General features: G+C 55.6%; 8 protein-coding genes across 8 annotated transcripts; 3 read left to right on the forward strand and 5 right to left on the reverse strand.

Annotated features, from left to right (window-relative positions):
* Positions 1 to 3100: 3100 nt before the first annotated feature.
* EX895_000206 (uncharacterized protein) lies at positions 3101 to 3868 on the reverse strand (the record flags this gene model as incomplete). Its single annotated transcript, XM_029880807.1, has 1 exon — positions 3101 to 3868. One exon carries the CDS (start codon positions 3866 to 3868, stop codon positions 3101 to 3103), a length of 768 nt encoding a protein of 255 aa, XP_029742193.1.
* A 1152-nt stretch (positions 3869 to 5020) lies between these two features.
* Positions 5021 to 6322, forward strand: EX895_000207 (uncharacterized protein; the record flags this gene model as incomplete). The annotated part of the gene is made up of 1 exon (XM_029880808.1): positions 5021 to 6322. One exon carries the CDS (start codon positions 5021 to 5023, stop codon positions 6320 to 6322), a length of 1302 nt encoding a protein of 433 aa, XP_029742194.1.
* A 267-nt stretch (positions 6323 to 6589) lies between these two features.
* Positions 6590 to 9619, reverse strand: EX895_000208 (uncharacterized protein; the record flags this gene model as incomplete). The annotated part of the gene is made up of 1 exon (XM_029880809.1): positions 6590 to 9619. The coding sequence occupies one exon, from the start codon at positions 9617 to 9619 to the stop codon at positions 6590 to 6592; it is 3030 nt and encodes a 1009-aa protein (XP_029742195.1).
* Positions 9620 to 10253: 634 nt separating this feature from the next.
* On the forward strand, positions 10254 to 11963 carry EX895_000209 (uncharacterized protein; the record flags this gene model as incomplete). The annotated part of the gene is made up of 1 exon (XM_029880810.1): positions 10254 to 11963. One exon carries the CDS (start codon positions 10254 to 10256, stop codon positions 11961 to 11963), a length of 1710 nt encoding a protein of 569 aa, XP_029742196.1.
* A 157-nt stretch (positions 11964 to 12120) lies between these two features.
* On the reverse strand, positions 12121 to 13800 carry EX895_000210 (uncharacterized protein; the record flags this gene model as incomplete). The annotated part of the gene is made up of 1 exon (XM_029880811.1): positions 12121 to 13800. The coding sequence occupies one exon, from the start codon at positions 13798 to 13800 to the stop codon at positions 12121 to 12123; it is 1680 nt and encodes a 559-aa protein (XP_029742197.1).
* Positions 13801 to 17528: 3728 nt separating this feature from the next.
* Positions 17529 to 21377, forward strand: EX895_000211 (uncharacterized protein; the record flags this gene model as incomplete). Its single annotated transcript, XM_029880812.1, has 1 exon — positions 17529 to 21377. One exon carries the CDS (start codon positions 17529 to 17531, stop codon positions 21375 to 21377), a length of 3849 nt encoding a protein of 1282 aa, XP_029742198.1.
* Positions 21378 to 22204: 827 nt separating this feature from the next.
* EX895_000212 (uncharacterized protein) lies at positions 22205 to 22663 on the reverse strand (the record flags this gene model as incomplete). The annotated part of the gene is made up of 1 exon (XM_029880813.1): positions 22205 to 22663. The coding sequence occupies one exon, from the start codon at positions 22661 to 22663 to the stop codon at positions 22205 to 22207; it is 459 nt and encodes a 152-aa protein (XP_029742199.1).
* A 612-nt stretch (positions 22664 to 23275) lies between these two features.
* On the reverse strand, positions 23276 to 25867 carry EX895_000213 (uncharacterized protein; the record flags this gene model as incomplete). The annotated part of the gene is made up of 1 exon (XM_029880814.1): positions 23276 to 25867. One exon carries the CDS (start codon positions 25865 to 25867, stop codon positions 23276 to 23278), a length of 2592 nt encoding a protein of 863 aa, XP_029742200.1.
* Between the last annotated feature and the right edge of the window lie 311 nt (positions 25868 to 26178).

Below are 26178 nucleotides of genomic sequence, written 5' to 3' on the forward strand. Positions count from 1 at the left end.
ACTTGTTTATTTTTGAGCAAGTAAGAACCCCGCTTGGCTCTGTTCCATCAGAGCTCACATCAAGCCAATGATAAAGCTGTTCGAACTAGCGAGTCGATAGTAGAGTGGAACTGATTGGCATGGTGAAATTGCTCGAAAGGCAGGGGCGAACAGGCTGTCGGACGAGAGCCGATGAGTCGAATTGTAGGTTCATTGACGATTGGATTGGTTTCAAAAGAAAGAAAAGGGGCAATAGAAGAAGAAAAAAGATGCCCCGTCTTTGCAAATAGGCGGTGAGCTCATCGCTAAGAAACGCCACAAACAAGGCAGATCAGCAGTGTGAATTGAAAACCTCACGACCCCGCAATCTTCTTGTCCCTGATTTTCCATCAACTGACCCGTCCATTCTCGCACACACTCACACACTCCCTCTCTGGCGAAAAGGACTTTCGAAAGTCCTGTCTCGTGCTCCGTTCGCAGCACTCGGCACTTATTGCCGACCAACTGGGTTCGACCTCCGCACCTCCTGTGTCTTTCACTAGAACACCATTCTAGGCCAAGCATTTCGAGCTGGTTCTTGTTTCAGCTGTTGCTCCACTCAATGCGTGCCTGATCGTCCTGTCTCCGCGGTTCTGGTATCATAAAACATGATATAAACTTTTACAGTATTTGTTGGAGAGTCGTCTCAGTTCAGCCCCGCCCATAAACTTCTTTTCAGCCCCGATGGAGCCGCAAATCCTTGGACGATCTTGCGAGAGCCGGTTGCGAATCGCAGCTGTAGTGTCAGCCTTGTCGCACCACTCTAACGTGTCGGTTGAATGCACACCAGGAGCCTCAATAATACTTGGAGCTCCTCAGCTTTGGATCGGCTCTCACGCTGACAATATGAGCAAGCGTCTACCGTAGCTTGGAAAATTCGGTAAGCTGCAGCGGCTGCACGTCTTCCACACGTTAAGTTTACTTAGCGTGGAAAAAAGCGGTCTTTCCTTGCATACTGTAAGCGCAAGGATCGTTGGGTTAGCTGTGTGCTGCAGCTCCTCACTCACACAAGCAAATTGCACACTGGTGTCCCTGAGCTCGGAGCTCTTGCAATCCAGCTCTCTTTGGACCGCTGTTCTCGAGTTAGCTGAACCACTTCCAGAAGTTCCTGTTTAAAAAACCGCTGCGGCTTCACCAGCTACTACTTCTGAGCCGCTTTGTTTCGGACTGCAGTGGCGTCCTCTTCATTTTTCAAACGGGGCAATCACTCACTCGACATGATTGCTCACGCTGCATGCCGCCTCCGACATTGGTCTTGCTGGGTTAGCACCGCAGCTTCAGCGTTTACCTTCAGACCCAGACCACTCTATGGCTGACAGGGCCGCTTCTCTATCTCTGCACCTTGCTGTCAGATTCTGGCGGAGCAAGAGGTTCACTTTTGCCCACCAGCCACGCGAGAACTCAGTCGGCTTCTGCAGATCGAAACTCGACGGACCACTTCCGTTTCCAACCTTTTCCTAGACTCAACCTTCGGCAGGCAGAAGGGCGAGACGAAAGAAAAAAGAAGTGGCGTCGTGTGTGTGCTCTGTGTCTCAGCTTTAGGTTGACTGAACAAGACGTTCCCTTCCCCTTTTGTGTGTGTCTCGGCTGCCTCGCTGCGAACAGATTGCGGTCAAGCGCGAATCACACAGGCGAGGGCGAAGCGCGCTGAGACATTGTCGCGTAGAGTGCACCTCTTGACCGGACGGAGCTCGAAAAGCTTGGATTCCCCACACGCTTGCATAGTTGACCCGAGCGGCTGCAGCAGAAAACACAAATTGACGGCGACAAACCTGTGAAAGTCGGACTTTGGAGCTGGTTGCAAGTGTGCGGTGCCTGCTGAAAAGCAAGCGTCGGAGGGCGTGGATATGCGATGCCGACTGCTGCCCGCGTCGAGGAAGGTGACCTCAGCCTGTACGAAGAGGCAGCGTCGGTAAGCCTGGAACTATCTTCGTGCTGGTCAACTTTAGCTTGGTGAGGGGGCTCAACCGTTGTGAAACTAGTTGATCTTTCTGTCTTTCCAAAGGGTCTCTCATTTCAGGAACAGCGTCTTGGCGCTCACGCTTGCTACTCTGCGTCATTTTGCTGTTATATCAATGATCTTCGTACCTGCCGCAGGACCCTCACCGCCACTCCAGAATGCCATATGATGACTAAGTTCAGCCGCTGTCGTTCTCACGACGCTCGCTCCCGGATCACTGTTTCTCGCATAGCCTCTTCATTAGCCCCAGCCTTCTTGCCTCAAAGCGCATGTGACTGACCCCAGCTCCAACAAAGCTCATTGATGCCCTGTACCGTGGTAGCGCGAGCCCTAAGGGTCCGCACAGAAATTAAAGGCGCAAATGTTTTGAAGATCATCAGCCGGATTGAGACACTGACGTGCGGCGCAGAGCGCATGTGACACCGCAGAGGCAGAGTAGAATTCAACCTGAGGTCTGGTGGCTCTCATCTTATGGGGGCAAGAATGCTTCGAGATGCTTTTCAGAGGCTGGCCATTGAACCATGAACAGCAGACTGTGAGCAGCTTAGCCCCCTTCTCGTACGAAAACCATACCTTGCTTATAGGTTCTTGCCGATGGACTCAACTGAGGTTTGAGCACTGCTCTTCCCGCTCACCTCCGGTTCTGTAAGAACGCTTGTATTATGTGCAGCTTCTTTCACAGCTGATCTCACCCTCTTCTCGAACGGGACGGTTGCATCTCGACAACACAAACGGGGCAAACGCAGAGACGAAGGAATGGGTCAAGAAATGATGGTATTGGTACACAGACACGGAGCCCTTTCTTGCAATTGTTGGCACAAGGCCGACAAGCGCACAAGAAGAAGGCCAATATCCGAACGAGTCGACCTGAGAGTCAAGAACAGTCTACAGGAGCGAGTGATGGAGCAACGGAAAAGCCCGCAAGAAAAAACGTGGAGTGGGGTACTAGCAAGAGCCATGGAACGAGAGCAAAGCCAAACGGCTATGGGAGGGCAATACATGCCACCTCGCGGGACAAGTGAAGATGGGAGAAGCAGGCTTGAGGGGCATCCATAGGAATGGCAAAATGGAAAACGAGACAAGGAAAGAGAAGCCAGATAACACAAAAGGAATACTAGGCCTTTATGCGTCGCCCTTGGTCTTTTTCTTGGGAGGCTGGTCATCCTCCTCGAGGTCAATCTCGGCGTCATCATCGTCCTCGTCGTCCTCCTCATCCTCACTGTCAAAGTCGTCCTCGTCAAAGTCGAGGTCGTCGGCGCCAGTGTAGAAGTCGATAGCACCAGGCCAGAAGTCCATGATCAGAGCGTGGCCGATGCCGCCAGCAACCTCCTGATCGGTGTTCTCGAAGAAGGTGGAGAAGAAGGAGCCGGGCTCAAAGTCGTCGCTGTCCGGACCACCGATGGTAGGCTTGAGCTTCGAGAGGTTCTTGTCGTCCGACTTCCAGTCAATCTGGGTCTTCTCAGGCTTGGTCTCCTCGAGGAAGTTGAACTCGTCCTCGAGCGACTTGGCACCGTCGACGAGCGAGAACTTCTTGACCAGCTTGTCGTTAGAGAAATAAGGGTTCTCACGGAAGGTAAAGGTGATGGAGGCAGCGCGAGGATCCTCGACATCACGGTCCACCTCGATGTTGGAGAGGTAGGAGAGAGCCTCGTGGTCGGCATCGTCAATGTAGACATTGGTGGCCATGCAGTTGATCAGAGCCTGGAACCAGAAGTCCTTGACGGACGAGACGATGTCCGCGCGCTTCTTGTACAGAGGAGCGTTGAGCTTGAGCTCGTGCTTGATGAGCTCGACGTCAGCCTTGCGGAAGTCCTTGACGAGAGCATCGACCTTTTGCTGGAGAGCATCCGAGAAGGTTTTGGCCTCAGGCTGGCGGTAAGCGTCGGTCATTGTGATGGCTTCGTTGAAAAGGTGGGCTGGCGAATTCCTGGGGAGAAGTGCAAAGCAAGCGATATGAAAGCTTGGTATGATGGTAGAAAGGATGAGAAGAGGAACTTCAGAAGGTTTAGTCAAATATGTCCATCCACAGGCGAGCAACAGGAGAACAAAGCTTTTTTCCCCTCAGAGCGCTTCCAAAGCCATTTTCTGGATCGACAAAAATTTGTATGTGTGTGGAGCTGAAGCCGGTTTTTTTTTCGAGCCAAAGAAAAAGTGGAAGTTCTTCCTGCACGTGTCTGTGCGTCGTTCGCCTTCCAAAAAAAAATTCCTCTGTGGCAAAAAGGCGTGAGCAACGCACGGACATCAAAATCTGATGTCTCTTGGTCACCAAGGAAGACCATCTTCGTCGATCCCTCCCAACCTGAAACCTCTGAAGACAGTGACCGGCGGACGTCAGAAATGCCCGTGATTTCGCAGAACTTATTGCTAGGTTCACGTTGAGCCTTCTTTTGGCACTGGTTTTGATGCGCACGACATCAATCTGCCAGCGTCCGTTTGAGTTCTAGCCATGCTCGTTGAAGGCTAGGTGATGTTCTCTCATCTCTGCCTATTCCCTATTGGCGAGCTCGCTTGACCTTGCGCAATCGAGCTCGCCTTTCCCTGAACGAACTACGTACTGTAGAAGGATGTTCAATCGAGCTCGGCAGGTTCTGCGCAGGGCAAAGGTGGATCGCGTTCTGTGCAGATCCCACTCAACGCGACGCGAGTTCGTCATGCGAATTTTAGCAAGCAGACAGACTCGCCCGAGAAGAACCAGAACAACGCGATGTCGGACTGTTACTTTTTTTCGAAATTGGGGCTGCTACGCCTCTGTGCGTCTCTCTGGCTCGGCAGCGTGTCCGCGTTCTTGCTGCTGTGAATACAAGGTCAAAAAGCCCAAGCGGGACCCAGCCTGGCTCCGTTGCAAAGCCTCCTCCACTGTCGCTCCCTGAGCTGTTCTTCTCGTCCACACCCCACTCATCCATCCTAACCCGCATTCCACGAAACTTGTCCTCGGGCTCCCGCAGCTCAGCCTTGCTTCTCTTTCCCTTGTTCGACCGTCATCCATAGTCCGAGGCAACCACATCTTCACAACGTCGTGGCTCGCGGCTTCTTGTTCCCGACATGGACGCCTCAAATCTCATCGAAGATGAGGCTGCCATCGCCCAGCAGAAGCTCTCCAACGAGGAGTACAAGATCTGGAAGAAGAACTCGCCCTTCCTCTACGACCTCGTCGTGACGCATGCGCTCGAATGGCCTTCGCTCACCTGCCAGTGGTTCCCGGACAAGGAGTCGCCCGCCGGTCAGTCCTATACCCAACACCGACTGCTCCTTGGCACCCACACCTCGGGTCAAGACCAAAACTATCTTCAGATTGCACAAGTTCAGCTGCCCAACACGGGTGCTGATGGCCCCTCCAACTCGGCAGAGAGTCGCTTGGATCTCAAACAGTACGACGAGGACAAGGGGGAGATTGGAAGCTATTCGGCCACCACGGCTCGTTTGACCATTGTGCAAAAGATCAACCACGATGGCGAGATCAACCGTGCTCGCTACTGTCCTCAGAACTGCGACCTGATTGCGACTCGAACCGTTACCGGCAAGACGTACGTGTTCGACAGAACAAAGCACTCCAACACACCTTCGGCCGATGGCGTTTGTCGACCTGACATCATCCTCGAAGGGCAGGAAAAGGAAGGCTACGGTCTCTCGTGGTCGCCCTTGAAGCAGGGCCACATTCTCGCCGCGAGCGAAGACACCACCGTCTGCCACTGGGACATCAACAACTACACCAAGGGCAACAACACCCTCCAACCCACCGCGACCTACACGGGCCACACGTCGATTGTCGAAGACGTCGCATGGCACAACCACCACGAGTCGCTCTTCGGTTCCGTGGGCGATGACCGCCAGCTGCTCATCTGGGACGTGCGCGAACCTGCCTCGGCGCCCAAGTATCGCGTGGAGGCGCACACGGGCGAAGTCAACACGCTCGCTTTCAGCCCCGAAAACGAAAACATCCTCGTCACTGGATCCTCGGACAAGACCGTCGGTGTGTGGGATCTGCGCAACCTCAAGGTCAAGCTGCACTCGCTCGAATCGCACACGGACGAGATCCTGTCAGTGTGCTGGTCGCCACACCACCCGACCGTGCTTGCGAGTGCGTCGGCGGACCGCAGGGTGAATATCTGGGACCTCAGCAAGATCGGCCAAGAACAGACGCCTGAGGACGCAGAGGACGGCCCGCCCGAGTTGATCTTCGTGCACGGCGGTCACACGAGCCGCCCGACGGATCTCGGTTGGAGCCCGCACATGGAGTGGGCGCTCACCTCGGCTGCTGAGGACAACATCGTCATGGTCTGGAGGCCCAGCAAGGCTGTCATTGACACGGGGAACGAGGAGGTCAACCCGGAGGACCTCGAGTAAGCGTTGACCACCCAGCGTTTGCCCTGATCGAGGTGTGACAGCATGTAACGCAGATCAACCTTCTCCTTCTTCTGCTCAAGTGTGTGTGTGTGTGTGTGTGTGTGTGTGTGTGTGGTGTAACTTACTCGCCGCTAAAGCCTCAACGAGTCTTCACAGTCTGCGCCCCTTTCTGCTGTGTTCCCCTTCTGAGTCATGTCTGATTCTATTCGCATTGCGCAGCACAACGTACCACTACCCAGAATGAGAGGATCTCAAAACTAGAGTATCTCAAAACTGGAGCGCGTACATGATCAATACCCCCAATGTACCCACGATCAGCGTCGCGACAACAGACGCGAAGATGCCGACCTTCAAAAAGTCCTTGGTCGAAACATATCGGTCGCCAAGATCGTCCTCCATCGAGACAGCGATCTGGTTCGGATAGCCCGAGACTGGTAGACCCATGGCCGCACTCGCCACCAACGTGGTCGCCATGATGAGCAGCCTGGGATGCGGGTGTTCCAGGCTCTCCCCGACCTGCGCTGCGATCGGCACCAGCAGGACCGCGGCGATCGTGTGGCTGATAAACGTAGCAACAACGAGCCCAATCGAGAGCAGGGCGATGAGAATCTGCCAGAGCGGCAACTCCTTGACAATCTCCTGGATGAGATCGTCGAGCGATTCGAGCAGCCCCGAACTCGTCACCGCCTTGCCCAACGCGATCCCGCCCATCGCAAGGAACACCACCGTCCACAAGAACGTGTTGAAGTCCTCCTTTGTCAGAATCCCCGTTCCGAAAAACAGCACCATCGGCACAATCGCAATGATGCCCATGTCACCCACAATCCACTCGAAGTTCTTCTCGAGACACCACAGCGCAATCGTCGAGATGGCCACGGCCGAGATGAACCACTGGATCTTGGTGAACGAATCCCTCGACTCGCCGAGCTTCTTGATCACCGTTCCTTTACCCGCGCCGTACGACCACAGCAGGATCAGCCAGATCACCACGAGCGACAGACCGGATACAGGGATGGTGACGGCAAACCACTGCAGCCAGCCGACGGGCTGCTTCATGTACTGCAGCGCGATCAAGTTTTGAGGCGAAGCAATGGGCGACGTCTGTCCGCCAATGTTGGACGCAAGCGCAATGCCCATGATCAAGCTCGAGGCGTACGGCGACTTGGACGGCAGCGTACGCAGGATGGGCTGGATCAGCGAGTACATGAGCACGGGCGCAGCCACGTTGCTGATCCACATGGACGCAAAGCAGGCGACACCCATGTGCGCCAGCAGCACCACGCTCGGCCGCGTACCCGCCAAACGCAAGATCTTGGTCGCGAGGATTTTGTCGATACCGTATTTCGAAAGTGCTGCAGCCAAAGTGAATCCACCCAACAGCAGGCACATGTTGGGAGCAAACATTTGCGAAAAGATCCACTTTGTCGTTTCGGGCGCCGTCATGCGGCGATCCTTGACATCGTCGGTACGCGCAACACGCAGCGTAACGACAAGTAGAGGCACCATCAACGAGGTGACAAAGAGCGGGATCACTTCCGTCGCCCAGAGAATGGTGCAGAACACGAGCATGGCCAGGCAGTTTTGCTCCTCGACGCGGTTAAAGAAGCGCAGACCGGGAGCCTTGAGTAGCGCCACCAACGCGGTAAAAGCGATGATGAGATGCAGCGAGCTCATGCTCAGCCAGCTGGGAATTGTCAAGCTGCCACACGGCGTCCGCAACCTAAACGGTTTCTTCGCCTCGAAATTGTCCCTCTTGCCCGAACCCATCACGGTCCTCTCGAGCGCCGCACCCTGCGCCCTCCTCTCGATGCCGATCATCTCCCTCCAGACAGTATTCCTCTGCCAAACCACCTGCTCGCGCAGATGAGTTTTGAGCTGCTGGCTAGCCGCACTGATATCGCCCCCGGTGACTACTTTGGCGTAGAGCTGGATGAGCGTCTCGATACACTCTTCCAGACTGCGTTTAGTGTCAGAGGTGAAAGGCTGCTGCGTGCGCAAGCTGTCGTTCATGTAGCGATCCTTGAGGTCGGATTTGGTGATCTTGTCATACTTCTTGAGGATCTTGCGCATGCCTGTCTCGTTGAGCTGAACGAATTGCTTGAGTTCGGACATGGCGACGAATAAGTCGGTGATGCGCTTCTTGAAGGTAATGCGCATGTCGATGGCGTAGTCATTGTCGGCGGTCCAGATGGACATGGCCTTGGTATCGCCGCCGGCGAAGCTGCTATCGCCTGCATCGCTGGAACCCGGGGCGGCTCGGTCGTGGCCGTTGGCCGTGTCGTCTCCGGCCAGCATGAGACCGAGCGAACGTCGGCGGACAGGCTTCTTCCCGAAGATACTGCCCCATCGACCCTTGGAGCCGCTCTGGCTGGCATTAGAGCCGCTGCGTGCTCGCTTTGCAAAGCCAGCGGTATCCGCACCGCCATCTGTAAAGTCGGCAGATTGGTCGAGGAGCTGGCTCGAACGGTTCCTGTTGTTGGCGGGTCGAACGGGCGCATGGCCGTCGTCGGTGGTAGCACGGCTGTCCTTGCGCGAACGAGAAGGACCCGAACCTTCTCGCATGCGTTGTTCCTGGCGCGAGGCTTCGTTGTACTTGCTAGGATGGGTAAAGACATCGTCAATGCTGGGAGTTCGGTTGGTGCTGGCCTTGCCTGTTCGCACCGTGTCCAACGCGTCGTCGTCATCATCATCGTCGCTGATACCATAGTCGGAGTCGTCCTCGAAATCCTCGTTCTCGGTCCTTTCGAGGTCGTCCTTGAGCTGCTGCAGGTCGCCTTTGAGCTCTGCGTCCTTTTCGAGGTAGAACTCGACAATCTTGTTGAGCTCCTTATCGAGCAGAGGGACGAAAGTGCGGTCGGTGTCGGTGGTATCGGTGTTCTGCAACAGACCAGAAGATTCGTTCTCGACATCTGAGTAAGGAGCATTGGGCTCAGAAGGAAGCTCCTTTTCCATCAAGTAGATGGTCTTCTTGAGGTTCGAGTAAGCGATGTACTTGTCCGCCCAGTCCGGGACGGCGTTGAATTGCAAGCTGTGTGAGAACTTCATGGTACCGTGATGCTCGATGTGGGCTCGGATCTGCTGTTGGAGCTTGGAGGGTCTAGGGGTATCGTCTAGATGGGATGCGCGCGAAGGACCGAACGACTGAAGTGGGATAAGCTCAGCCTGGTCTTCGCTTTGAGGCGGATTGTGTGCCGCACTTGTAGTCGGGCGGGAGAGCGAGTCTGATTGGAGATCTGGAGTGTTTGTGCCCGAGACTAGATGGTTTCCAAAGAGATTAGGGTGATGAGGAGGGTGCATGCACGGAACGATGAGGCTTGTCGCAGCTGAGCGCAGATGTGGTCGAAGTGCTCGTCTACAATGGGTAAAGGTGATTGCGCATCAAGAGCAGCAGCAGCGACAGCAGCAGCGTCCAGTGACAGTGATAGACACGTTCGATGTATCGGGGCTTCTGCACCGAAGGGAGATAATGAGCAAGTGATCAGAGAGAGAGGGAAGAAGAGCAATTGATTAGAATTGCACCTTGAACCCAAAGTATCTCTTTCTGGCGCTCAGCTGATTTGTCTGACGTCGTTGATTCGGATTTGCCGATTTGCTGCTCTCCTAGGCCACGGACCCACGCTAAAGGAATTCCCACGGCAGACGCGCTTTGCAGCCACAACAGTTGCACACGTTCCCGGACTCGAAATCAATTGTTCTAGCATCGACCAACTCGACTCCCACCACTGCTTCCAAACGGTACCACTCAAGAGCAGCTCGAGCCTGTCCAAGCTGTCCAATTTGATCCGGCGAGACGTTTCTTTGAAGTGCATCCGAGACTGTGACGAAAGACGGACACTGAATGACCGAGGATCCAAATCTGAGCCAAAGCGAAACATCGGTAATCGGGTTAGGGTCCATTTTGCTGGCCTTCTTGCATTCCACCACCACCACAATGGGCCACGGCAAATCCGACCGACCCTTCCTGAGTGCTGCCGAGCACTCAGGCGTCTACGGAGCACACGGAGCCTCGTCGGGCAAGCAAGGTGGACTCGAGCAAGAAGCTTTCCACCCGGTCTCCTTTGACTGCTGCGCCCTCTCGTTCCAGCCATGGAACATCCCTGTCTGCTCCAACGATTGCGGCATCGCTTTTGAACTCACGAATCTGATCCCATATGTACGCAAATTCGGAACGCATCCAGTTACGGGCAAAGCCTTTGATCTGGACAATGTGGTGCGCTTGACTTTCCACAAGAACGAGCAGGGTCGATTTCACGACCCGGTCTCGTTCAAGGAGTTTGGCCAGCATTCGCATCTGGTCGCAATCAGACAGAGCGGCAATGTGTTTCTGCACGACACGGTGCACAGGCTCAACGTCAAGGCCAAATACATGAGGGATCTGGTGACAGACGAAGCCTTCACCAAAGCGGATATCATTGCGGTCCAAGATCCGAACCATCCCGAAACCAGGAACCCGAGCGCGATGCATCACGTCAAGGAAGGGCTCAAGCTCACACAGGCGGACAAGGGCATCGATAGCGCTGAGCAGATCAACATGGGTGCTACTGGCAGCGCTCAGAAGCTGCTCACCAAGCTTCGAGGCAGCGCGTCGTCCGAGACGCAGGGTACACCCCCATCCCTATCCACTTCCAAAACCAGTCGTCCCGCCGCTTCAGCTGATCCCTCTGCGGCGCCTTCGAAAGCACCCAACTCGGCATACACCCGCAACAAAGCCTCGGGCAGCTCAACCGGCATGGCCGCCGCCAGTTTCACGTCATCCAGTCTCACCCCGCGCACCGCCATCGAGCGTGTCGTACTCGACGACGAAGAGGTCATGTTCGACCACGTCAAGACGCGCCTTCGCGAGAAAGGCTACGTGCGGCTCACCACCAACTTTGGCCCGCTCAACCTCGAGCTGCACTGCGACAAGGCTCCCAAGACGTGCTACAATTTCCTGCAGCTGTGCAAGCAGGGGAAATACGACGATACGATTTTCCACCGCAACATCCGGGGGTTTATGATTCAGGGCGGAGATCCGACAGGGACGGGCCGTGGCGGGAGCAGCATCTGGGGCCACGAGTTCAGGGATGAGTACAACGAGCCCGGTGCGTTCAAGCATGAGGCCAGAGGGGTGCTGTCGATGGCGAATAAGGGTAGCGGTACGAACGGGAGTCAATTTTTTATCACGTACAGGGCGGTGCCGCATTTGGATGGCAAGCATACCGTGTTTGGGCGGTTGGTGGATGGCGAGAAGGACAAGACGTTGACAGCGCTGGAACAGATACCGTCGGAAGAAGGCACGGATCGACCACTTCGAAAGATCAAAATTCTGGACGTGCTGGTGACAGCAGATCCATTTGAAAAGTATCAGTTGAGGCAAAAGCAATCTGCCAAAGCCAACGACCCCACTGATCCGGACTACATCAGGAGGATGGAAAAGCGGAAACGTAGAGAGGCGGATCGAACGACGTGGCTGGGAACGGAGTTGCCGACGAAAGATGCGAATGGCTCAGAAAAGAGTGCGAAGGCGGCAGGCCTGCTAGCTGGCTCTTCGACCATCGGAAAGTACCTGCCGGTATCGAGTAATGGTGCGATGCGTGAAGATCAGAGTCAGGGTAAGAAGAGAAAGACCGCCGGTGGGTTTGGCGACTTTTCCGGCTGGTAGAATACTGCTTCGACAATGACAAAACCATCTCAGCAACGAGCGAAGCGTGCTTCAGAAAAGCATCGCTTCTTCATCACAAACCACAGGCAGCGGCGTGATACATGAGAAGATAAAATTATTCAGTTGCAAACGAGTCGAGGACAGAGATGCGAGCCGATCAAGCAGCCGTCGCAGGTGCAGCAGCGGCCTCCTCCTGGTGGTAGTTGTCGACGTTGATATCGTTCAAACCGAGATCCTCGTTCTGGTCGTATGTCCTGGTGTATTTCTCTTCGATAATCTGCTCGTCCGGATCGGGAGCATATGGATTCTGGATGTACGAGTTGGCCAACGGGTCGTCCAGAATCACAGTATACGGCAGCAGCTCGCAACTGATCACACTCTTCAACTTGCCCAAGAAGCCTTCAAACGTAGCGGCCTGGGTCGACGAGTCACCACGCATCAAGACGCGCTCCGACAGCTCATCGTACACCTGTTGCAGCAAGCCTTCCAACGTGGTAAACCTGCCACCGAGCGTACCTGGCGACAAATGCAGGTCGATCTCGGGGATGGCAAATCCAGCCGTTTCGGATTTGAGCACATCGCGCGACAGATCTTCCTTGTCTTCGACCTTGAGAGTGAGCTTTCGGCCCTGCTCCGAGATAGCGGCGCCCGACTTGACTTCGTTGTCCTTGTAGCCGCAGTTTTCGCAGTTGGTCGACATGATGAGGATATCTTTGAAGTACGGAATGTTGACCTTCTTCATGCGCGTCTCGAGGGGTGCATTACACGACGAACAAGTGCCGGCGAAGGTGTAGACCTCTTCGTTGTCAAAGTCGGTTTCGCCGGCGCCCTTGTCGAAACCAGTGGTGTGGAGTTCGTCTTCGGCTTGAGCGTTTCCAGCAGCAGCAGGGCCAGAAAGACCGAGCAGCTCGTTCTGCTCCTTGGATCGTGGGTAGTCACGCTTGCTCCATTTGGCGTCAGACATGCCACGGCCCTGAATGTCGCCCATAAACTCAACGAACGAGTTACCCGATGGATCGTCGAGACGGATTGAGAAGGGTGGCACTTTGCGGTTGGCCTTCTCCTCGGACGTCATCGAAGATGAGCTGCCACCGACGGGACCGAGACTGCGCAAACCAGAGGAAGACGGCTGGTCCTTGTCGGCCTCTTCAACCTCGGTAGGCTTGTCCTCGCCGAGGATGGCTCTCAACTTGTCGCAGACCTGCTCGATCTTGGCGTATGCTTCGGGCTGCATGTGCTTGCGCAAGGGCTGGTCGAGCTCCAAGTCACGAAGAGTATCCGAAATGACACCCTCGATGGTGGTGAGCTGACCCTTCTTGGGTGGGATCTCGATCTGCAGCTCGGGGATGGTGACGGTGCAGAACTCGGACTTGACAACCTGACGGTTGAGATCGGTGGGGTTGGTGACGTGGACGGTGTAGAGGCAGCCCTTGGGCTGGATCTGGCCCGCGGACTGGATCTCGCTGTTGCGATTGCCACAGTGCGGGCATGAGAAGGAGACGACGATGACCTCGCGGAAATAGGGGATGTAGGTGAGAAGCATGCGCGTAGTGCCTTCCTGGTGGCAATCCATGCAGAGCGAGCTGATCTCTTCGACCATCTTTTGCTCGCCAGCCTCGGTACCATCATCAGCACCGGCAGCTGCATCGTCAGCTACATGCTCTCCGATGGGCTTGAAGAAGTCCTTCGAGTCGGCGGGAGCGGATTGCTGTGGTGTGGCAGACATGGTGGGAAGTGCGTCGGTGATCTCGACGTCGTCGATGACGGACTGGTCGTGCAGCTCGGTGTTGGCTCTCTTTTGTAGCGGTCCTCCAGCTGGGTCTGTAGTGCGTTTCATAGAAGTGGGATGACGGAAAGGACTGCGTTGCTACAAGGATGTTGATATGGTTGGAGGACGAGTGACTATGATGTCGGGCGAGTTGCTAAAAAACAAAAATTCTCAACGAGCTGCAACACAATCTGCAGTTGCAGGCCCATGCGTTTCAGATTCTCTAGTTTGATTTTTGACTGAGCCAAGCAAGCAGAAAAGATTCCAAAAACATGAATGAAGGAAGACTTTCCAGCCGCTTCGTGGATCTTCTCGCGGAGTTACACCTTGAGAAACGAAACTATAGATCTAACAGAGTTTGAAAACAAAGTCATGTGAGCGGTCTAACATTCTGAAGCTCGTCTGAGAACCAAGGGCGAACGAGGAGGGTTGGAGCATCACAGATCGCTCATCGGCTTGTCAGGGGCACTCTGCCGAACTCGATCAGCAATGGATCAAGCCAAACCTTTCATTGGCCGCTTCTCTCCCATCGGAAAAGCAGGATACGGAGATGCGTGGGCAGCGCAGCGGTTCGTGAGATCGCAGTCTATATGCGAGGCCGACGTCCGACTAGGTAGTAACATTATCGGTTGTGCTTGATGGCACCCAGACGGTGGCGAGGCATTCGTATTTTGCCCTTCGCAAGCTACAGAAGGGGCCTTATCGCCTCGTCGCACCTTTGCGGCGCGAAGGATAGATAGAGAGCGTGTCACGCGGTGGCGCAGTGTTGGCATATGGCACCAGTGAAAAGTTTAAAGGTAACAAGGTAAAACCCGATGCTGAGTGATGGCGGGACAGGAACCATCCGCAAACACTTGCAGATCTGGGTGGACGATTCAGGTCTCAAGCGAGCTTTCGTCTGTACCACAACATTCATGATCCACGCATGAACGCCCGTTGAAGCAACAAGGAGCAAGATTCGCGATCCGGACATGCAGAAGGGAGTGTGAAGCACGCCGCCTTTGCGAGGCGACACGATGCGGGCCAACGTGGGCGATCGGCAGAGAGAAAGGCCAATTGGAATGTAGCACTGTAGGCACAGGTCGGTTCGAGAGCACACAGAAACTTGAAACTTGCAGAAGAAGTTTCTCGTTATGGGTGCACACCGAACTGCGCTCACGGCTGCTGCATGCAAGCAACGAGAACAGTAATGCCAGTAGTGAGCGAAGTCGTTTTCTTTCGATCTTGTTTGTCGTGGTGTGTTCTGCTCTGTCTCCAATAAGTCAGCACTTGCAAGAAGCTGCAGCTTGCGTCCAAGACTGGGAAGAAAATCTAGGCTCGACCGAGTACACCGAGACGGCCGGCGCGGCCACGCTAGTGAAGCCGGCAGGCTCGCGTGAGATTGTTCGGTGGGTGGGTGCACTCGGCTGCAAGACTCTGCCTGCATGCATGCCGTACCATAATAGAGACGCTCTCCACACGTATCGCAAATGCTCGGTTTGCCTTGTGTGTTTGCATCGTAGGCGAGGCTGACGGGTGGATTGGTCTTGCCGTCATGCAGCCAGCTCGACTTGAGAGCAGACGTGGCAAGAAGCGGAGCTGACGGTGTTCTTGGCAGATTGCAATCTATTCACTCATTTTTCGAGAGTCAAGGAATGCTGCAAATCCGTGCACAGCAATGCGAAACCACCCGATCAGCGGTTCAACAGCGGTCAACAAGGTGCCCGAGTCTTGCCCTTGTGGTTTCCAAGGTGTGTGCGATTGTGCTTTCTTGTTCTTGTCCTGCTGTCCGCCAAAGCCAGAACCTTTTCTCAGCGACAGCCGTCCGACTTGGGCTCGGAGGATGGCCAACGGAGCAAACGATCGCCGGTGGATCACTAGCAAAGATAACCAAGTCGGCGAGACGGTGAGGGGGTGAGCAAGTAGGTCGTAAGTACACAAGTTGGGATCGGAATGCGCGTTGATTGAGCGGTGCAAGGACGGAGGGGCTCGCAAACCCATTCTCACGACCAATCCTGAGCGAGCAAACTACTGTCGACATTGTCGTCACCAACATACTCCGAGCAAGGACGTCATCGTCCAGGAGTAGTAAGAACAATCCTTGGCACGGGTTTCGAATCCGGTCGTTGGCTCGCTGCACTCGCTGCACATTTTGATGCAACTATCGCCAGGTACGCGTCTGTGCGCCGCCGTCCAAGCATATCTTGTCACTCACCGTCGCGGACCGTTTGCTTCGTTACGGCGACTTTTCCGCATTACTGCTCTCCCGAACACCGTGGGAACTGCATGCGAGCTTGGGTCCTTGATTGTCTTTCTGTGTGGATGCATGCCGCTGCACAGCGATTACGACGGCGACGCACAAGGGAGCGGACGACCTGTGTCCTTCTAATCCTGCCTTTCAACACACCGCTTCTACCCCCTCGCCATCACGCCACGAGCGCCTGTACAGCTAGGAAGCGATGGACATAGCTGGCATATCTGACAAGGAGCTCGCTGTGCTGTGTGGCCGGATTATCTTGCGTTCGACGTAGACAGCTAAGCGCATGCCAGAGATCAGCGTGTTCATTTATAACAAGCTACGCGAGCGCGCTCTTTTCAAGAACCGAATTTCCATGGGGATTTAAAGCTTCAGTCCGGACCCCCGCTATGGAAAATGGTGGGAAGATACAGACTCGTGGCTCATCATCAGTCAGCTTACAGAAAAGCTTGCAGCCCAACCACGTACAGAATTACTGTATAAACAAATTACTTAAAACAAAATGAAAGGGAAGAATAAGAAGAGGAGGTCTCAAGCCGATCCGGACGGCATTTTGAAACCGGACTTTCTGGACTTTTTTCCTTGCTGCGTCCATCGAAGCCGGATGTTGGATGAGGGAAATTTGTTGAAATTTCATTCTCTTGTGCGTGTAGGAGCTCCTGTGCTGCGCTGTGTTGCTTTTGGACTGAGCCTGATCCTCTCTCACTCTCTCTCCTCTCCCGACTGTGAATGCCCGCGGGCGTAGCCTGATTTTGGCTTTTTGGCGAGCCCGTCTGTCTTTGCGTCGGCTTGTCGCTGCGCCTGTGCCTGTGCCTCTGCATTCTACAGTACGGTGCTGCTCTTCGTCCTCGTCCTCGTCCTCGTCATCGTCATCGACCCTGTCCTTCTTCCACCTCCCGCCTTCACCATCACTGACTCATACACTCTCTCGGTCTCTGACAAGCTCGTCACGTCTGGATCGCGCTCACTACTTTTGCACCTTCTCAATCCACCGACGTCTCTCTGTGCTTTCCATTCCCCACCATCTTTCTCTCTCGCTCATTATCACGCTCCCCAGTCGCTCGCTCATCAACTTCTCTTCTGTCCTTCCTTGTGGACGTTGCTGATCCTCTCGATTGGATTCTCCACCCTCGCTTCCTTGGGTTCGCATCGTGCTTTGGTGACTGCACGCACGCCTCTTCGAATTCCTCCGATACGCCTACTGCGCTAGCCAGCACGTCGAAAACCCAACCCCTCGCCTCGTCTTTGCGTCAAGCTTACATCGCCTGGAGGTTGGAACTGGAATGGACTTGGAAGACAGCACATAAGCCATTCGCCTCCATCCAGGCAAAGTAGCATCACCCTTCCCACCTGGTAGCCTCCCACTCGCCTAGTGTGCTGGTTCCTTGGCTATCCCGCTGCCTTGACTCGATCGACGCTTGATCTCATCGACCACCGCCCAAACTGCTACTTCCACTGCGCTGCTACATCTCGCCACCACCAATGCTTGCCGTAAAACTACAGCCCCTCCCATCCCTCGCCTAACTTTCCCAGAGTCGTACCAGAGCACCTCTTGTTCGCCATGTCGGCACCTCATCCACTTCAGCAGTCGCTGGTGAGGCCTCCTTCTCCTGGCACCTCCAGTCTCTCTTCCGATACCGCAGCGCGCAAGATCGCCGCAAATGCCGTCGAGGCGCCAACTTGCCCCATCGCTTGGGGAACCTGGCTTCGCAAGTATCAGCTTGGCAATTGGTGCGAAAAGGTGCCGCCTCAGTCGTCCATCGATCCAAGGCAGGCGCTAGCAAATGACCGCACACCGAATGCTACCTCTGCCGCTCCTCCTTCCACTCCCCCGACCATCATAGATACCCCAGCTTCCAATGCAGCACCCGCTCCCGAGTCCGCCAAACTCTGTCAGCCTTTCAAAGTCGCCGACGCGCATCGCTATGTCAAGGTTGACGCACAAGCTATGGTCGACTCCATGGCTTTCTACAAGGAGAAAGGTTGGCTCGCCGCACCTCCTCTCCCTCGTCGACTCTACCGCCGAGTCGCCGAAGCGCTTCGTCGCCACAGTCTCACAGGTGCACAAGAGCGCGAAGCTCTTCAGCTCTACATCAAACACGCAAAGGCCGTCTTCAAGTGCGAATACGCCTCCTTCATGGTCGAAAGCACCGACGAAGCCTACATGCTCATTCTCGCCCAGGACGGCGGTGATGCTGAAGTTCAGATGGTTCCCAGAACACTCACCATCTGCTCTCACGCCATGCTGCTCCCCGACGACGAGGTGCTCGTTGTCCACGATGCGAAAAAGGACTGGCGTTTCCGCTCGTGCCCTTCGACCCTCGCAGGCACCGTCACCAACGCAAAGGGGAACCCTATGAGCTTCTACGCCTCCGCTCCTCTGTTCTTGTCGTACAATCTCTACGGCATCGAAGGCCGCGTCCAGGTCGGACGCCTGTGCATCATGGACGAACAACCCCGTGATGACTTCGACGAAACCGCTGCCGACCTCCTCTACGCTATTGGCAAGATGGCCGGCGATGCACTCGAGAAGGAGTTTCAAAGCTCCAAGAATGCCAAAGCGGCCGAAATGCAACAACGCACCGGCTCACTCATCCGTTCCTTGGAAGACGCTTCCTTGACTGCGCAGCTCCGCCACTTCAATAGCTCGAACGGATCCACCAGCGAGTCTGGTGACGGTTTCAACCGCTACTCACTTGTCGTCATTGATCGTGCCTGCCAAGAGCTGCGAGAATGCTTCGGAGCCGCTGGCGTCGCCGCTTTCGATGTCAGCAACTTTCGCTTCCGACGTCAAGCCGCAAAGGGCGGCGTCTCTCCCCGCAATTCGACCACCTTTTCTCAGCCCACTCTGCCACCATGGAAGCTCTTTGACGGACACGACCCCGATGAGCCCATCACCCCGCCCTCGGAATCCGTCTCCACGCCCACGTATATCGACCCGGACTCGCCCATTGTCTCGCCTAGCTTGAGCCGCAACATGTCCCTTAACGAGGCCGGTACCACGCTGCATGCCATCGACTTGCGCGAGGGCTCGCCACCCCCGAGCGTCTTGTGCTACAGCGGCCCAGACAGCTGTCGGCCCAACATGCCAGAAGACATTGAACGCCTCAAAACCTCATTTACTAAGCCGCTCGCGCGTATGGCTTCCGAAACAAAGATGAACATCCGATGCAAATTCTACCGCAGGCAAGCTGAATCGAACTTTTCGTCTGACGAGGACGACGATGAAAATGCATCCACCCGGTCCACTGATCAGGACAAAGATCCTTGGTCCGAGCTGCTGCCCATCGACACCCAAGTCAGCTCGTATGCGGTCTGCGTCTGCTACAATCGTGCCAAGGCGCGTCCAGCCATCATGTTCCTCATCATGTTTACCGATCACGTCTGCTTCGACCGCCAGGAGCGCTTCTTCGTCGAGAGTACCATGCAGATCGCGCTCGGAAGCTTGCTGCGCCAGAAGCTCTCCGAGGTGGATTTCTTCCAGGCCGAGTTCTTGAGGCACGTTCAGCACAATCTTCGCACGCCCCTCCACGGAGCACTCGGTGCTGTTGAATATCTTCGCGCCGCCATTAGCAATGACGATGACGACGACGCGGTCAAGATCGACCTTTCTGCTGATGGCGTCCTGGCCACCCTGCTCGAGTCGATCTCGCTGTCGGGCCTCACGCTCAATGCCTACATCGACGATCTGCTCAGCTTTCAAAATCTCTCGGGAATCAAGACCGCCACCACGATCCCGTCCAAGCCCGTTGCCGCCGATATTGTCAAGATTGTCGAGTCTGTTGCCGATGAGGAATGGGAATTCGCCCAACGTCTCGATCTGCAAAACCGCCACCTCGAGACAGATCCTTTCAAGGCACAGGAAGGCCCGCTACGCGGTATGGAGTTGATCGTCAAAGCGACGCCAGAGGTGCGCGACTGCGAATGGATTGTCGATGTCAAGTCACTTCAGGACGTCGTACGCAAGACGGTGTCCAACGCGATCCGCTTTACAAAGCAGGGCTACGTCGAGATTGCCATCCGCTTAGCCCCTCCTGGTGCTTTGGACGAGGTAGACGCCAGCATCCCCGAGGGCTACGTTGCTGTCGAGATCGAGGTCGCCGACACGGGTGTCGGTATGACCAAAGAGTTTTGCGCCAATCAACTCACGCGGCCTTTCAGCAAGGGAGACTCGTTTCGCGATGGTATTGGCCTGGGCATGACGATCGTCTCGTCGACCTTGCAAAAGTATGGCGGAAAGCTTTCAGTTGCGTCTGAGCTCAACTTAGGCACGCGTGTCACCATGTGCATGCCGCTTCGACCTGGCTCCGCGCAGCACGGTCGGAACGGTTCGACTTCGAGCGCAACTTCGTCCAAATTTGCTGTCTCCAAGTTGGCCTACTATGGACTCGATACGCGTGGTCTGCGCCGCTTGGCTACAGCTATGTGCGAGCATTTTGTCGCGTTGGGTGGCATCGAGATCACGCGCGACTTTTCCGAAGCCGACTGCATCGTCTTGCCAGAGCGTGTTGCTTCCTCGTTGGATGAGGGAGACGACCCTCTGTTGGCGCAGGTCAAGCCGACCGCCAGATTTGTCACCATCAGCTCGTCGCATTTGATCGTCGAAACGGGCGTGGAGAAGCTCGACGGACGCTCGGTGCTGCCGCTGCCCATGCCGCATGGTCCTAGCGCGTTGCGGCTCATGGAGACTTTCCTATCGGCCGAGGAGCCACCGCCGATCCACACGGCCAATGCTGTTCGCACCAACAATCAACACCGCGTCAGCGTGACCGAGCTCGGTATCGCCTCGGGCGCTCGGCGAGTCTCTGGTCATCGCCAGTCCGCCTCTGTAACAACGGCCACTGTTGGACAAGCCAAGAAGGGCGTTGATGGTGACGCTCGCGGTTATGCGGTTGATGCTGCGCCCACAGTCCAGGCAAAGGCAGGCAGGCCGCACCCTGCGCCGATCGACACGTCTTCGGCTGCGATGCACAGCGACGAGTTTCGCGTGCTTGTCGTGGAGGACAATCCCATCAACATGAGGCTGCTGACGACGCTTTGCAAACGACTCGACATCCGCTACGAGGAGGCGCATGACGGTGCCGAGGCCGTTGCCAAGTTCATCTCGTTCCGCCCCTCGGTGGTGCTGCTGGACATTTCGCTGCCGGTGCAAGATGGCTTTGAAGCGTGTGCGCAGATGCGTGCGCACAATTGGCCTTCGTTTATCGTTGCCGTTACTGCGCTCAGCTCAGAAGAAGACAAGACCCGCGGCATCGAATTGTGTGGGATGGATGCATGGATGACCAAGCCTGTCTCGCCAAGACAGCTGAAGGGCGATTTGGAGGCTTGGAGGGACAGGTACGAGTTGAGCAGGAGCGGCAGCGGCAAAGTCAATGGGAACATCAACGGAGATGTGAATGGCGAGGTGTGAGGATTGCGCACCTAAAGCCTTGTCATCCTTTTTTTGTTGTCGTTCCGCGGCCTCTTTCTGCTTCTGCTCGATCTCCCATCATCTCATACGCTCTTCCGCGTCTGTGGAATGTACTCGACACTCCCTCGCGTACACTCTAGTCAATCCCCGCCACTAACCTGGCGTCTCACCTCTCTCTTTCACTTTCTCTCATACTCTTCATCTCGTCTCTGTTTCTCGCTTATTCTTAAGGACTTGTCGTCAGGGAGGTATCATCATTGTCACCTGTATCTCTTCACTTTTCTATCTTCATTTTGGGAATCTTTCGATCAAACGAACCTTCTGCGCGAGGACTTTTCTGTGCTGCTGCTGTATCGATTTGGCGATCAGGAGTCTGTAAGTCGTCAGATGGCGGGCGGGCGTCTGTGGTGAAGGGTCAAGAAGCAGGGCATGCGACGCTAAGAAGCGATAAGCTAACACAGTGTGCGAGCCCGGGTGAGGCGTGAAGGTTACTGCGACCAGGCGGTGGGTCGGAGAGGAGATGTTAGGTGGACAGTGTTGCATTTGATCCCGGACGATTCGCACGAAAATGCACACACGAAACAGACACACAAGCAGAAGCAGACAAGGACCTTGTAAAGCAGTATCGATGACGGAGTGAGAGTGTGCGTTTGTGGAGTATTGAGAGTGGATCAGGCAGTCTACTGGGCACAGAAATGGTACTAGGTGTAGTGGAAAACTCTTCAAGCAGCCACTAACGTCTGGGAAGTGGGCTGATGCAATGTCGTAAGACGCATCGTGTCTGTGGATATCTCGATCCTCTCGCGCCGATCCGCAGCATCTCTTGTCTACTTCTTCTTCGGGCCGCCCAGAGGTGCACCGATATCCTTTCCGCGCAACTTGACGCCCAGGGCGCGCTCGAGCTTGGCCAGGATCTGCGGGTTGGGCACCGCCTTGCCGCTCTCGTACTCCTGCACCACCTGCGGCTTCTCGTTGATCTTTGTCGCGAGGTCCTTTTGCGTCAGGCCCTTCTCTTGGCGCTTTTGCCCAATGGTCTTGCCGACGGTGGGGGCGACCTTGGGTGGCGGGGCCACTTCGTTTTCGCGGTCGAGCTTAGCGATGCGCTGGTGGTCGGTGCCGACGTGGCCCTTGTTGGTGCCGGCGGTGACCTTGCGGTCGTTTTCGGTGATGGCGCCGACCTGCTTGGCGCGCTCGTACGCGGTGGGGACGGACGACGACGAACCCCCGCCAGAGGGTCGCACGCCGCGCCCGATGACCGTCTTGCTGTCCCAGTCCGTGTTCGACATGTTGTTGTAGAGGAAGATTGACTTTTGATCCGAAAAAATGTGAAGTGCTCGTACGGAGATCTGTGTATGCCTGTAAACGAACGCCCACTTCTGGTCTCGTAAGAATGAGTCGCTGGATAGGTCTAGATATGGTGGCAAAGAGGGAAATGCAAATCTTCCTAAACCGCAACTATCTCGTCACCCGCATTGGCCCTCGTGTGATTTCTGCTCTCTGCCCTGCCAGTCTTTCCGCGCTGCACTTCTGACGCTGAGCTGTGCGCTCGGCGGTGAAGTCATCAGACGCCCCCGCTCCTGCTGTCCTCTGTTTTTCGCCTCCACAGATGCCGCGAGACAAAGGCAAAAGCTCTATTTTCTCTGCTTACGTAATCTTACACTGGATCAGCTTGCGCCATCCCATTTCCACGTCTTTCTCTTCTCTTCCTCCAGCTGCGATTCCTTTGTCTCTGCTGACAGTACGACGATGTAACAACGCAGAAAATTCACCCGTGACCGAAATTGGACCACTTGAAACCGTTCGCTTGGCATCACCAACTTCAACCTCCCTCAGTAAACGGAAGAAGAGCACAAACAGATACGCTGCAAGTGCTTCTCGATTAGCTCCATGCAACCCTTTCACATAGTCTGAGCTTTGACCTCCTCCTCGTCGCCATCCTCCTCCATGTCCTGCTGCTGCTGCTGCTGACGACTGGCACCTGCACTCCTAAAATAAGGATTCTCCTGCCCCTCCGCACCCTCATTGTCCTCCACCCCTTGCTCTCCAGTACTGTCGTCCTTAGACTGCTTGTAGAGCTCAGCAGCATCAGGAGGCGTTCGGATGTTCTCGTGTCGCGGGCTGGCAAACGTCGGTTGGTCCGGCAGCAGCTTTGGCTTGGGTTTGGACGGCTTCTTGCCCAACGAAGCCGCGCGCTCCTCGAGTGTCTGTGCACGTCGTGGTACCGAGTCGTCCTTGCTGTCGACATCGTCCTTGCGGCGGCGGGGTTGCACTGCCTCCTGCTGACCCTGGTTCTTGTGTCCCCTGGCGCTCGATACGGCGTGATGGCCTTCTCCATGCTCCAGCATCATGTCCGACAGATGCGACGCAATCGCTTCGTCCGGTCTAGACGAGTCAGTAGTGTAATCAGTCGAGCGTTCACCGGTGCTTCGACTGCTTGTGTTGACGCTCGAAGATTCCCGTGATCGTGTGATGGCCTCAGTAAAAGGCGACACACCGTCCGAGGTCGGTGAGGCAAACATCTCGGGCGAAGCGCTACGCGGTGAGTCCATCGTGATTACCGGTGGGCCATTGTCGTCCTGTCCCGTCTCGATCTTGTGCAAAGTTGTAATTGGACCAGACCGAGTGCGCTGGAGTGGACCGTTGCCGTCGGGCTCTCCCGCAGGCAGCTCAAACGTGTGCATCTGAGGCGATTCAAACATATGGGCGGCCGCTTTCTCTAGTTGCTCCACCTCGCCGCTACCCTCGCCATCCTTGTGCTCCTTGACCTGCGATGTGGGTGTGGGCGTCTGCTCCTTGATGGTCGCAGCATCACTCGTGAGATCCATCGACTCATCACCAGCAGCGCCGCTGGTTTTGGCCTCGTCTGGACTGGGCGTGGCGGGTGGGAACCAGCTGCGGTCATTAGGGTCAGCACTGCTCCCACCCGACGTAGACCGCGTCGCTTCCCGACGAGCTCGCTGCATTGAACCACCCTTTTTGAAGCGAGAGATGGCGCGTGCAAAGGTAAAGATATTGGTGATCTTGCAAATGGCGCAGTCCAGATCCTCGTCGGTGATTTCCGACACCATCGTCTCGAGATTGTCGTCCTTTGAGAGCAGGATGCCATCTTCAATGGCCAGCGTCCAGGGGTGCTCACGCATCTGCGGAACCGTGATTCGCTGTGCGGGATCCTTGGTAAACATCTTCTGCATCAAATCCTTGAGATTGTCGGAGAGGTGGTCAGGATATTCGGGCTCGTCGTTTTTGATCGACTCGTACATCTCGTAAAAGTTGTCCTTGTCAAAGGGCAGGTGGCCTACCGCCATGCAGTACAGCGTTACACCAAACGACCAGATGTCATCCGCCTTGCCGTGATACTCGGCATGGCCAGCAGTACAGAGCTCGGGACTCATGAAGGCGGGACTGCCGGCCGACTTTTGCATCGTGTCGTCTCCTGGCTTGAGGAACATCTCGGAGACGCCAAAATCGACAATCTTGCAAGTCTTGCGGTTGTCGCTCAGCAGGATATTGTCCGGCTTGATATCGCGGTGAACGATCTCATTCTCGTGCAGATACTCGATACCCATGAGGATCTGAACAAAATAGAGTCGTACAATGTCCTCGGGCAGTGGCTGCACACAGTGGCTGGGCTTGACGTCGATGACGGTGCCGTCGGGGCAGTACTCGAACACCATATAGAGGCTGTCCTTGGACGGGTCGTCGAGTACCTCGAACAGCTTGACCACGTGTGGATGGTGGAGCTTCTTGAGGATGGCGATCTCGTGACGGATGTGAGTGAGCGGGTCTTTGAGCTCGTCTTGCTCTTCTTGCTTAGGATTGCTGCCTCCTTGAGCAGGATCGCTGCGATTGGCGGGACGAGCTGCTGCTCTCCCTCTTGCCGGTTTGCGCAGCTTGTCGGCTCGGTGTGTCTTGCGCAGCCGCGTCTTGCCAAACTCTTTGACTGCGAATTTGACGTCGGGATCGTCGACAAGTTCGGCTTTGCGAACGGTTCCGTAAGCACCTCTGCCGATGGTGTCGGTGATCTTGTACTGGTTAATAACGGTAGATCCGTCGTCGAGATCTTTGCTTTTGGCATTGAGCGTTTCGCGGTATTCGTGCGAAGGTGTACGTGTCATGGATCGTGAAGGCGACCGTTCATGCGGTTTGGTCGGAACGTTCAGAGACGAGGTGGACGCACCTGAGCAGGTGCGCATGGTTGACTGACGCTGTTGGCTCGGCGATTGCGAATGTGCATGGGAATGCGAGTGACTGTGCGCGTGGCCGCGGCCGTGACCGTGCGAATGTGCGTGTGAATGCGCGGGTGCCTGTGCGGAAGTGTCGGGCCGAGGCGAGAGCGTTTGATTGCGCTGTGGAACAGGTTTGCTCGGGCCAGGCGAAGCTTGAGGACTGACGTCCGAAGACGGTGACGCAGCAAGCTTGTCCCTGTGCTGCTGCATTAACGATGGCATTTCATCGTCTGCTTCGGGCGAACCGGACAGTATGTGCGACATTTTTGGGGTATAGTCAGCGCAGATAAGACGGGGCAATACCGCAAGGAAAGATCCACTGGGTTTCGAGGTTGCCGCCGAGTATGATCGAAGGATGGTGTTGTCTTCTTCGCGTTGTTGTTGCAGATGAGCAGCTTCAATTTACCGTCAGACGTCTCGATGTGAGGCGAGAGTCGGTCCAGCGTCGGGTCGAGTGGTGTTGAGAGGTGCAAGCTCGAATTTGGTCCCCGGTGATGAAACAGGCGCAGGGACGGATGGTGGTAGGGTGGTTGCCTGGTTTCGGAAGCGCCGTCTCCTTTCAGTAATCGTTTGGA

The sequence above is a fragment of the Sporisorium graminicola genome, chromosome SGRAM_1 (genome assembly GCF_005498985.1).
Source record: "Sporisorium graminicola strain CBS 10092 chromosome SGRAM_1, whole genome shotgun sequence".
NCBI classification, from domain to species: domain Eukaryota; kingdom Fungi; phylum Basidiomycota; class Ustilaginomycetes; order Ustilaginales; family Ustilaginaceae; genus Sporisorium; species Sporisorium graminicola.